Genomic DNA, 13,587 nt, shown 5'->3' with positions numbered 1-13,587 from the left:
CGGTGAAAGAAAGAAACGCTCTATTCAAATCCGCTAACGCCTCGTTGAATAGAGCATCTTTTTTTCACCTCATGCGAAATCTCGCATCATAGCACTCATGCCTATTCGCTATTTGTATATTATCAAGCCAACTTTAAGCAATTAAAACACTTACCACTTTGATGTTATAAGGAGTAAGCCAAATAATGTGCAATGAATGAACATGTATCAGTCTGTGCGCAGCATGGTTGACTTTGCTTGTGCATTGTATATTGCACACAAGCCAGGTAGGCAGCTGACTTAGATTTAAGAAAAATACTCAGCCAAAAGATGCGACTAAATACCAAAGATGGTTAATATTTCACACTTAAGCAAGATACTGAGTAAAATACTAAAAAATCTGGCTTAAGTATCGAATTGAATACGGGCCCAAATCTTTTAAAGTAGAGGTGTAAAGACGATACTACACTAAAGAATTCCCTTTATGAGGAATGAAAAACAAAGTGGTCTACTGCCCTCTCTTGACAGCATATGCTCATCTGATGGTAAAAAATATCCAATATCTCAGTCTCTAAACACTGACTGTTTGATCAATTTTGAGCACGTAGGAAGGTCAATGGTTTTCTTGAAATGACTCCATTGTCTAAAAAGTACACTAAGTCTAATCTAGGATTATACGCAAGAGTACAGGATTGATCATGAAGGCAACAAGAATAAACTTGTCAAATGTTGAGTTTGGGTGGTCCTGTTCAGGGCCAACACATGCCAAAGGATGAAAACTTGGTGTATTGTGAAACCACTACCCTTAAGATCAGAATTGGCTTCAGCTGATAGGTAATTTAAGACACATTGGGTACACTATTCATGTTGTAGCTCAAATCCTACACCAGAATGGGTACCTGGCAGGATTAATTTCTGGGGTACATAGGTCTACACGGCCAGTGAGCAACAGCTGGGGTTATAATGCATGTATACAATTTCTTCAGCGTAGCAGAGAGTACATGCATGTGCCAATATATAACTGAAATATATGTATGTTCTATTTAAAAGTATTTAATTGGCTATTTGAAAAACAGGCCCACTAATCCCTAAACTCACGTAAGCTGGAAGAATGATACATGTAACCCAGGACAATAGAGGATCAAGAGCAACTTACTTCTTGGGTTTCCTGGGAGTGATGTCACAGGGAGGACCCGGTGGCCCCATGGTCATGGGGAAGATATCCACCCACATCTGCAGCTTGCCCTGTTCAATGCCCGGCAGCAGAGGGCTGTAGAGCGGGCGTGTCTCGATGTGTTCCCTCACCAAGGGGAACTGGCGGAGTGCGTAGAGGGCCAGGCGCTGGTCCTGGGGGCCCTCATGCTCGCTGTGCATCTTGTTCGTTTCTGTGAACCGGGAAACAAAAGTCCAGCAATCGTGAATGAAGATGGATTTAGAAAGAGTACAGAATTAGGAAATAAATTATATTGTGTGCATGATTAAGTTTTCTCAGAGATGACTATTCACATCTTTAACGTCACCATCCTAAAGATGTGGCCACTAGCTTGGCTTATAGTTGCATGCCACAATTCAATCAACAGTAGATTTCCATTGAATGCCCTCATACAAAAAAATAAGACCATTTAAAATTAAAAAAAAATATAATAAATCACATAAGTAAATAATATGAATTGATAAACAAATCTACTAATAAGTGAAACAATAAACAGTCATTAGCAGTCCCCGTTTGCATAAAACTTTGCCAAACAATGGTTGTTTCCACTGAATCCTTGATTTTGATTGGCTGATGAGCATTGTTACCATGGTACTTATCATCGGATGACAAAGTTACGATAATAGTATATTTCATGTACCTGGGCCAAGAACAACATCCCACCGCTGCCACCAGTAAATCGGAGTAACATGAAAGTACCCATATTTGGAAGTGCCATAGGGAACATCTTTGTGACACATTCTATTTCTCTTAACTTTAACTTAAATTAAACCCTAATTGCCGATTACTTAGGCAAATATAACTGTAATTAAAAGTTTACTTGCAACACCCCTTGAAATTCATCATCTTTCACAAAAGGGAGCCATACATTGTGCCTTACCAAAGTCAGCCAAATTGTACATCTTGCCCTCCATGGTGAGTTTGGTGGATCCATAGAAGAATGGTCCAGGGATCTTTTGTAGCTTACAGTAATCCTCAAGCAGTTCTCTTGGTGTCTTCTGATCACGCCACTTGTTGGGGCCAGAGCTAATAAGAAAAATAAAGTACCAGATCTTTATTGCCATGTAAACCTGGACAATGGTACCTTTCTCTTCATCTGTATCGATATCTATCTGAATTTGTCTCTATGTGTCTGTTTCTGTATACACATGTGCCTGAAGATGGACATGTACCTGTCTGAATCTGCGTCCCACTGTGATAGAATCTATGTCGACATATGTCTAAATCTGTCCATTTCATATCAATTAAAGTTGATCATCTTTGAAGTCTACATCATCACATGGCCAAAAAAGTTCATACTTTCTTTTGAAAATGTCTTTTTCTTTCTTCTTTCTATCAGGAGAAAATTATAATTTATATTTACAGCAAGGAAATTATTATTTGGTATCTTAACAAAAAAGTATATATGAAACATCAAAATTGGAAATTCATCATCCTAGCATATCGGACAGTCATAACAATTAATAGTGAACATGAATAAACTATACGGAAAAACTAACGTGTTATAACTCTCTGGTAGTCCAACTGTTGCACGAAATTTGGTGAGGAATCGGTTTTCCAGATCAATCTCCGTTTCACCGATGATGTCATCTTTGCTCAGCAAGTCCTTATCCATGACGGTTACCTTGAGATCTTTGTGAACTGGTAAGAACGTCTTGACCTCAAACATCCTGAAAAACGGAGAGAAATACTTGATAGTTGCATTTTATTGGACTTTACATATTACTTGGGAAACCTGTTTGGACCATGTGATTACAGCTTTTCTTAATATTTCCTAATTTCACAACTACCAATATACATTCTTTAACCCTTCAATTTCATTACATTAATAACCTGTTGCATGCTGGATAAGGTGAACCCTATACAAAGCATACAGGAATTACAAAATTCAGTAGACATTAGGTTAACATACTCTAATTATTTCAATGTTTCCTTTATATACTTCATGCCAGATGAAACAACTCATCTGACATCATTCTCCACTCATCTTATCATTTATCTTCTTTGGATTATGATAAGTAGGACTTCCAATCTTGAAGATAATGTGTATCTTTTAAAAGAATCAAGGTAGTATGGAGTTTTCACACCTCCACGCAAAACAGATTCACAAACATAGAAAATGATTTGTCAAATACACTTCATGACAAAGAGCACCCAAGAAGTCTTTGTGGAAAATAGGCGAATCAAATCAGCAGATTTGTCCTGGACTCTTGACAAACAACATCTATTCAATTCAATTCAATTCAATTTGTTTTTTTAGATATAAAACAGAATACAATGCTATAGTCTGAAGACTAATTGTGCAATGTTTACATTGAATATTATTGACAGTTGAAGATTGAAAGTAAACTTAAATAAATTCATTCACAATTAAATGAGAAACAGTTGGTTGATTTAGTCATGCGTAAGTGAGATTTCAGTAGATAATACTAGCATGGGATTCTGATAATTGTGAATTGGGATGAAACTGCTGTTCGGTTCACCAATTTTCAACAAAGACCTCCCAGCTGTTCTTTGTCATTTGACGGCATTTTCAATACATTTACTGTGTTCTTAAATATGTTTGGCTTCACGGTGCGATAGCTCCCAAATATCACAAGGACTTATACTCACTTTCCAAAGACTGGGTTGAGCGTGTTTGGTATGTAGTCATCTTCATCATCAATCTTCTTCTTTCCAAGCTTGATCTTCAGGTACGGATCAGCCTAAAAAAAAAAACAAGTGTTAATTTAAAGATAATCTACATTTAAGAACAATAAAGTTAGATTTTACATCAGGATGAAAATATGAATCAACAACAATTATGTGTTTTGGTAAAAAGACGGAGAAGCCTCATAGAGACAAGTAATCATTATTTTCCTATGTGACTGATAGCTAGAGTCTTTGTCCTCTTTAATGTCTCTGAATGCCTTGTCCCAAGTGGTAATATTGTGGTTACCCTCAAATTGTTTCAATCAAACAAAGTAATTTATGCACTTGTGAGAGATCCCGTTGGAAGATAATTAGTAGTCTTCTTTGGCGATCCCATCATGTCAAATCAAGTTCACTGCATAGTCAGGGCCCTGTTTCACCAAACTTGTAACCACTGTTAAGAGACTAGCTGCTGTTAAGCTAATGAAATTGTAACATATTGAATTGGCTGGGTATAATGAGCTACAGGAATAGAGTTCAATCTCAATTAAGTTTGAGTGGAAATGCAAATATTTGCAAGAATTAGTCCAGTGATCAAATACAAAGCTGCAATTAATTACATGAGTTTACAATTGATTCAGAAAACTACAGCTGACATTCAACTGATTGCAATGTCCAAGGGCCCAATGCAGAAAGAGTTGCACAATCAGAACTAAAACGAAAAACACACTTTATTTTCAACCAATGAAACACACGTTATCAGGATATTAGGCTTAATTTCTTAAGTTGCGTTTTAACCCAACTTTTACTGAAACAGGCTCCAAGTCCCTGTACCACAAACCTTAGTACTTGATCGTTCGGCTGACTTTTAAACTTGATTAAATAGATCATTATGCATAATCAATCATACAAATCAACCAATTACAATTGATTAACAAACTTTCTGTGATACCATACCCAAATGCTACTTACCAATCCAGAGGGATCTTGAGGCTGGAGATCAAGGGCCTTGACAATGTAGATACGGATGACACACTCCACCGGTGCTGATGGGGGTAGGTGGCTGAACTGCTTTGGAGGCAGTTCGGCCTTCAGGTCACCGGGCAACGGGTAGATCCTAAAGAGACCCTGTGAGTGAAGACAGATCATGATTTCCATGTAAATATTGAAATAATGATTGGAGGGCATTCACAATTAATTACTAGGGTGCAGATTGTTTCAACATTCTGCCAAACATCATCACAATCATCACCACCACCACCACCATCATCATCATTATCATCATCCTTACCACCACCATCATCATCATCATCCTTACCACCACCATCATCATCATCATCATCATCACCACCACCACCACCATCATCATGATCATCATCATCATCCTCACCACCACCACCACCACCATCATCATCATCATCATCATCTTCATCATCATTATCATGTAAATATACACTATACAGCATTATCAAAATATCTTATCTTCATTTTTAGGGTTGTGCATGAAAAAATGTTTGGCCAAACAACAAAATTTGGGGTTCAATGGAACTTGTACACTTTTCTCAAAACAGTTTAATTATGTAAAAAAAAAAAAAAAAACTCAGAGAATCCCTATACAACATGACAACACGAAGAATAATTAATGTCTGACCATGAAGGATAGCTGAGAGCACTGATACAGATAGAAACATGATGAAACATGAATATACAGTTAAAAACATGGCACCACCTGGTCAAACTTAAATGAAGCCATAAAGAGGTACATCATATGACTCACAGGACAAGTCTATACATGTCAGAATATATGAAGAATAGAACTAATACATTACTAAATTACCAATCCATTATTTACAGTTTCACTGTGACTCTCAATTATATAACCTACTGCCTATTAAAACTGGATGGTCCTTTTAAAAAATCCTGAGATTTACATAATTTAGTATTCATTGGGTTAAAAAGAATCGTGAAAAAGGTTTCTTAGGTATTGCTGTATTATCCCAATAACATTTTTGCAAAGATATTGATTCATCAATTCCTCTACTATATTTAAACATTTCATCATTTTAATATAAATCATTCCCAGAAAAGTGGCCAAATCACAGTCTTCTACATAGTAACACATCGTCAAACTTATAAAAAATAGAATTCCTTACTTAAAATACATAGAGCTATTATGAAAATGGCACTAATCTTGTAGAACACTCTTCATCAAGATATCAGATTAATTACAGATTTTGATAGATTTAAATCTGTGTTTAAAAACTCCATATTTCCACACATATTGTAGACACTACAGACACTATAAACATAGATATTTTTATACATCTCTAAGATCTGAATTGTCTTATAATTATTTTAAATTGGAAAAGTAGACCATTTTTCTTTCATGTTATGCACATCATACTTTCACTATTCCTCATCACATTACTAAGGAGTTGATACACAATCTAATCTAACAAGATACAATGTGTAAATCCAAGGCTTCTTGTTGCCAGGTAAGATTCTCTGGAAACACCTAGAATAGTAATTTTGTCTCCAAAAGCAAAATTTATAGAAAATTAACTCATCTGATAGAGCAAATTCGTTTTTTGTCATACTGTAGAAAAATTTGAAGTTGTACATGCAGTTAAATGAAAGAAAAGAAACAAGGTTTTTTTTACACCATTTTATTCGGACTGCTTGGAAGTTACTCCAAGATTGTACAGTGTGCACATCTCATGCTTAAGTGAACCTCAAACTTCAAACCTTGATTTATCCTATATTTTTAAGCTCTCGCTGAATTTCCTCTGGATTCAATAAAGTACTTACGATGGTTATTATTAATCAATTTTGACAAGCTATGTATAATTTTCAAGCTTACGAAGTGCTTTTTCTAGCTCAATAAATTCCCAATTTTTATTTTGGGTGACTTATTGTTGGTTTTTGGGTGGATGGTCACATATAGAACTAATAGTAAACAAATGAAAGGGTATTCCACATTTCGGAACCATGTCAATGAAAAAGTGAAGTGACCATAAGCTCTTCCCTGTATCTCATGATTGATTCAAGAGATGGATAAAAGACATTTTTACCTTGAATTCTCCCACTCCGCTTGATTCCTCATCCTCGTCTTCCTGCTTTCCACGGTTCAGATCGTAGCAGTTGCAGAAGTCCTGGAAATAGTCGTTCGTCCCAAGAACTTCCAAAGGCTTGTTGTAGATCTGCAATAACAACATTTAAAATGTTTCAATCAATCAATTCTTGCAAGATATGCTTCAGAGACACCTCTTACAAAAAGGAAAAGAAAATGAGCCCTTTTGTAAAGAAGTTTGCCCCCCCCCCCAAAAAAAAAATGCTTTCATACAGAAACATCCATGTTGACAATTATCAAAACATTAAGGTGAACAAAATAAAGATTGAAATCAAAGCAACTTAGAATGACTCTCATTAATTTCATTTCTGTCTTCAATTTGAAAATCATTTGTGTAGGACACGATTATTCCCATGTTTTAAAAAGCATTGAAAAATGTCAAAATTTGAGCTTTACTGATTTTCAATTATTTTGATGCTGGATTCTTAATTCAAGCATGCTCACCGAGATCTAGGCTTTGACTGTAGTCAGATTGAAAGCAAATTTAACAAAAAAATAATTCTACACTTTCTTTAAAAAAAATATTGATTCAGAACAACTAGTTTTCATATGAAAAGCCAAATAAAGATGTTCCTTCAAATAAAATCAGTCCACAAATGATTCCAAAAAAATATATAAAAACATATTTCTGAAAAGTAATCAATTTATATACATACCAATAAATCTTTATGTAATCCAAAATGCAAAAGTAAATTTTCCTTAGATTCAAATCCAATGTGTTTTCAGAAATAATTGAACAATTTCCTGTAAAATCTTGGGCAATACTAAATAAAAATGAAAAACCTTTGATATTTTGAGAAAGGACTGCCCTTAGATGAAGTATCCTCAAAACTGAGATAAAAATAATCTGATATTCCCATTGATGAATGTTGCAGCCAAATCAAAACACAATGAAACATGGCCGCCTTTGGCTATGTCTACTGCCAGAATAAACAGTCAGTGGTCAAAAATAGATTTCTCTGTGGTTTTCAAAGGTAAATTTGATTTTGGGTGTGCTTGGGGACCCCATAGGTAAATATTGTTCACTAGATTTTGTTTGAAATAATGTTTAATACACTGTGATATCCACTCTTCTTTTTACAGTTTTACACAAATTTTGAGACTTAAAAAAAAGTTATTTTATTTGAATAAAAGTAAAGGAATTGATAATTTAACTACTGATGTGCACCATCTTAAATTAAAAAAAAAGAGAAATACTGTTGGTCACCAAATTGAATTGAAAACCCCTTTTATTCAATAATTTTGAAATGAGGTGAGAAATCTTCTAAAAGATGTTAAAAACTGTATGTTTAAGTAAAACCACAATCCAAGATGCATTCATTAAAGAATGTCTGAATAAAAAAGATGAGATTAAAGCTTTTACTCCATCTGTTGAAACATATTTCATTAACGTTTCATATAAAGCGAGAACTAGAATAGAATTTATAAAATAAATTTACTTCAGTTAAAAAAATAAAATTAGAAAATAAATTATATGTTAAAAATTTCAAAATAAAAAATATAAACCAAACTTCACCTCTATCTTGTCATAGCCTCTTTCCAGATAGTCCCCACACTTCTCGGTTTCCCCAGTAGAGGCGTAATACTTGGACCACCAATCAATCTCGTCTTCAAAGATATCCTGCCACGGACAAATACCCATCGTGAAGAAAAATTGGGGTGGATCGGAAAAGAACAGAAATAAAACACAAAATTACAAATCGAATCAGTGAATTGATGTGAATGTTAACTCGAATATAATTTTTAAATGATGAATTCGCTCTGGTTGTGGAAATGAGGCTTCTAGGAGTAGAAATGATGTGAAAAAGTTGAAAAAATATGCTATTGGCTCCTGGAGAAGACGTTCGTGAATTTGCGAGGGAAATTGACGTAGCTCACGAAGGCGATTATGATGGTGATCTCTAAAGGTGTCCTTATATAATCAGCATCTCGGTCCGGTGAGGATGATAAAGATAAAGAAGAGAAGGGATGACCCCCCAGGTGACCCCACCATACCCTACCCCACACCACATTCTCCCCCTCCTCTCCCATAGATCATCCATACAACATCTCCATCTTCCCTCTCTTTGTTTTGAAGTGATGATGACATCCCCTTCCCTCCCCTAGCCACGCACCTGCCCCTTCAAACACAGACATGCTCAAACACGAAGTAAGGGTGACGCCGAGTGCACAAGTAAGGACGACCTTAATCTGATTTCAAAAATAGCCCGACGTGGATTATACGTTTCAGTATCAAGCCATATAAAAAAAATCCCGATCACCATAAAGAAGAACATAGAAAGAAAGTCATGGCACTTTGCCAATAATCTGACAGGAAGCAAAGTTGTAGTAATTTAAAATAAAGAAAGAAAAAAGGAAAAGAATAACCAGGGGCTTGTCGGAACAAGGCAAAAGATCATCCAGCGAGGTGATTGGTTGATTGTTCTTGGCCAGGGACTGCTTTGTTTACATTTTATTTCTATAAAAGAAAATCCAAAACAGTAGCATTTCTGGCCATGAGCAGAGCTCGAGTTCTGATTGGCTAAACAAAGTCAGCACTAGACTCCTCCCTTTGTTTACAAGTTTTATGCAATGAGCACATCTCTTCCCCCATCCCCCTTCGACCTCTCTCACCACAAATGATCCCCACCCTCTTCACAACCACCCCCTTCCCAACGACATCTGAAATGACCTTCACAAGACAAAAAGCAGGCGTTCGCTTCTCTATTCCAGATCTAGATTGGCGAGTTACAAACCCTCAATCATGATCAACCCATCATCGTCGCATCGGGAGCATACTTTAGCTGACTTGTTCAAACATGTAAACAAAGATTCATCAAGGGGGTCAGACACTTAGTACTTCCTGTTGTGTCACGGAGTATGATGACTGCTACTGGAATGCCGTTAATGCCACAGGAAACTATCAAACTTGAACGACCTGGCAAAATCAATCTGTTAAGGAAGTCAACAAGAACACCTATACGATCTTAGACGCTTGGTTCACTTGCTTTGAGAGAAGTCGCAATTGACAAAGTGGATTGAAGCTAAAAATAAACATTTCCCTTTGAAAGCTTCCAACAAAACCAACATCCCAATGGTTTTCTAGTATATCATCCAAAATCCAAAGCAGCTGCTATTTTGATAAAACTGTTTATTCTCAACAACTTATCATGTATCATTACATAGAATGTTCGAGAGATTAACATACCTTACACTACAACATTTTTTTCTCCCAAATATCCCTACTGGACAATCAGCGAACTTGATTATTCCCGCATCCTTCAAGAATCTAAGTATGAAGTGTTCATTCAGATTAGCTAATCCCTTGCAAGGAAACAAAAATGTTGTCAAGTATTTCACAAATCTCTGAAGCTCATCCATTTGCCTGTAGTCGCACTTGGTTCAGTGCCAGTTGTAGCTGGTTTAATGCGCTTCATCCCGTCGCCATGACAATGAGAATCAAAACAAACTCCTAAGGTAGCGTAGCACACGACACTCTTTCTGGATGCGTGGAGGACACGAAGGAAGACATTTTGAGCTGGCCTCCAGCCAAATTAGCCAGCTCACTGCCAACGATTTTTACTCCTCGATGACAGATTTAATCAATGTCAAAGTATAAAACTTGTACTGGACTGGGAATAAGAGACAATACCGGAGAGATTTAACTTCGACCAGACGAATGTGGACCGGTTCAATCCTCCGAACAATAGAACGGAGAAAGACTCTGAGGTTTCGTTCCCTTGTTGAGTCATTGAATCATATTGATGAACATTTCAAGGAAATGCATGATACTGAAGAAATGCTTTAATTGCTTAATGTCGTAAAATTGCTACTTCCTCAGCTGTGCACTGAAATGAACCCTAAGGGTCTGTTTTCAAGTTCATGTCACATTATCAATGGTATCAGAAGTACCTACTGAAATTAAATACGATTGTGACACCTTTACTGAAGTACACAGATTATGATACTGATGATGTGGTGATGAAGGTGATGATGAAAATAATGACGATAATGAAGATGGTGGTGGTGGTGATAATGATGATGATGAAGAGCAACAGATCATTTAAAAGCACTCACACCCCAAAGAATGTTTTACCAATCAATTGCCATTAGTTAATCACCCGACTCTTGAAGGCAAAGAGTAGGACCCTCCACAGCCTCCTGGGATTTATAACCAAACTTGGTGGCATCCAGTGGGAATTCAAGGATCAGTCGGTACTCCTATTCAGATCAATTTTATTAGATTTTTGTCACGCTTATGCAAAAATCTTACTTTTATCTAAGATTTTCTAAAGCTTATAGAAACCAAATGTAACTGAACAATTAGACAACTGAACAAAGTTTCTAATGTTACCAACACAGATACAACACAGCAATCTTATTTTTATTTAAGAACAGTAATAGCAATAATAAAACAGTCTTATGCAGCACATACAGCACACTGAACCTTTTCAAAAGGTCTCAATGCATATCAGGAAAGATGGAAAATTGTAAAACATATTAATGAAAGCTGCTGGGAAGGTATTAAAAATAGATCTGTTTTCAATGTGTAAACAAAGACAGCATGTCAATACTCCAGAGCGAAAGATTTAAAATTGTCTTTATAAACATGCAGCAAATTGAAATTGAAATTCCATGTTTGATTATCAAAGTTTACATTACTTTGTCGAACCTTCTTGATTAATTGGCACAAAACATGATAACAAAGAGGAAAGCACAAAGATATATTCAAGGTGAGTTGCTCTCTGGAATCCAGCCAATCTTTACAGCTGTTCTTGGTCATCAGAGTAAGATATGGGAGGGGGATCAACAGAAAAGAGGATTAAAGAAAATAAAAACATATCTTTGCACGACAAAATGGAAAATTCAACCCGACAGCCAAGATCACTGATCCAGGGTTTTAATTTTGCATCCAAATAAAAATTTGGCTCCCGTCTTACGTTAATCCAACCCACAATGCATTGCGCTCTACTTGTGTTATGAAATGGGCGGAAGTGCCTTGAAATTGAAGCGCACCCTCAACCCTGGTTAGTTCACTACGTGTACTCATGTACAAGACCTAAGCTTTCTGTCATCACTAAAATGTGCATCTTTTACCACCAGAGGGACGCTTTAATTAGACTTGGGGTTAAAGCCTTATTTCATTCCATAAATTGCCAAAGCTACCTTGAACTTTCAAGTGAAAGAGCAGATGTCTATATAAAGAGGACAAGAAGGATTTTGCATGATGTAATCACTATTCTTATTTCACTCATCTGAAATATAGACGACTCTCAACTATCACTATCAAGAAAAGAGCATTTGGTTACAAATATGTCTTAAAATTGAGACTAAGCAGGAGAGATGGGCAAGCATCCATCGGCTGCGTGATTCTTAGTCATCATGAAGCAAACTTTTCCTTTCCAAAAAAAATTTCCAAGTCAGAATGGTCACGTTAAAACTGCCTCGCTGGCACACAGCTCCACTTGCCACGCCATGTATTTGTTTTTGTTTTAGTTCGGGGCACAGCAGGGTACATGTAGGTACAGTAAGCGGCATGTCAAGAAGTCGCGAGTCAATGGACGTAGTAAACGCGTAGTACACTCAGCTGTAGAGTGCGTCATACACATGTCTCGCAGCTGATCGGGAGGCTAAATTTACTGGGCTGGGTATTAAAGTAGAGGAAAGAGAGCAGGAAGCTATCGCAGTAAATATAGGCCAGTACCATTCAAAGACGCTTAAAGGGGCATGATTTCATGTCTACATGAGTCCCCATTCAGAGTTATAAAAGGCTATTTTAGTCTTCATGAGGCTTAGCCTGGGAAAGAAGCTCCCAAGATTCAGGTGCAGCAAAATGTAGTCAAAACAGGCCTAGATTTCATTCGTAACGTCTTACCATAAAACATTTCTCAGTCCTATCAAGGTCTCACTTAGAAAGACTTCGTATGATAAAAAAATCCATTAAACATGCATCAGCCAATCAAATCGAAGGATTTCAGTAGCTTTAAAACTTTATTGTAAATTTGTTATTGTAACACGTTTTATGAAACGGGCCCCTGGTTTTTTACATAAAGAAAAAAAATAACAGGCCAATAAAGGTTGTATGCAAATATTCCCACTCCATTTACCAATATGATACAGATAGTTAATTCATATAGGTTGAAAATAAAATAAGTAAAAATACAGTTGAAGAAGTTCAAATACAGAAGTATATCTACTGTGAAATCGATACCATATGGCAAATAATGAGGAAATCGATTATTAACCTGGCTCATCAAAGAAATAAAGATAAGCAATCCCAAAGATGTAATAAACACTGACCTCACGTATTTTAAATTCAGACTCATTCAAAAGACCTACTCTTCAATGTCAAGTTAAAAAAAGTTGAGCTAGGCAAGAGCTGAATGGCGCAAAAACAGAAAGGAGCTGACCTTTAGGTGCGTTCAAGGCAAATTAATCAATGAAGAACATCTTCCATGTAAGAACATGGTAAAAAATGTTTCTGTATGTTATCAAACTAGGAGGAAAAGAAATAACATTTATCTCAAAGTTATTCTACCAGAATATGGACATTATTCCAATTTACCAGATAGAAGATAAAACTTTTGACAGAAATGTACTAAAAGGGGCAACTAAAATTCAAAAGCTTTCAGAAATGTGCTTGCATTGAAACAAA

At 36.2% G+C, this 13,587-nt stretch overlaps 1 protein-coding gene across 1 annotated transcript in view; it reads right to left on the bottom strand.

Moving 5' to 3' along the window:
* LOC121425408 (myoferlin-like) overlaps nt 1-13,587 on the bottom strand; it is a 127,976-nt gene that overhangs the window by 11,038 nt on the left and 103,351 nt on the right. Inside the window, 7 exon segments of the mRNA XM_041621453.1 lie at nt 1,136-1,364; nt 2,073-2,218; nt 2,692-2,862; nt 3,806-3,897; nt 4,796-4,951; nt 6,895-7,023; nt 8,470-8,574. Of these exon segments, the coding sequence (XP_041477387.1) occupies nt 1,136-1,364; nt 2,073-2,218; nt 2,692-2,862; nt 3,806-3,897; nt 4,796-4,951; nt 6,895-7,023; nt 8,470-8,574 (1,028 nt within the window).

The sequence above is a fragment of the Lytechinus variegatus genome, chromosome 12, assembly GCF_018143015.1.
Source record: "Lytechinus variegatus isolate NC3 chromosome 12, Lvar_3.0, whole genome shotgun sequence".
NCBI lineage: Eukaryota > Metazoa > Echinodermata > Echinoidea > Temnopleuroida > Toxopneustidae > Lytechinus > Lytechinus variegatus.
This window is presented reverse-complemented; position numbering and strand designations above follow the sequence as displayed.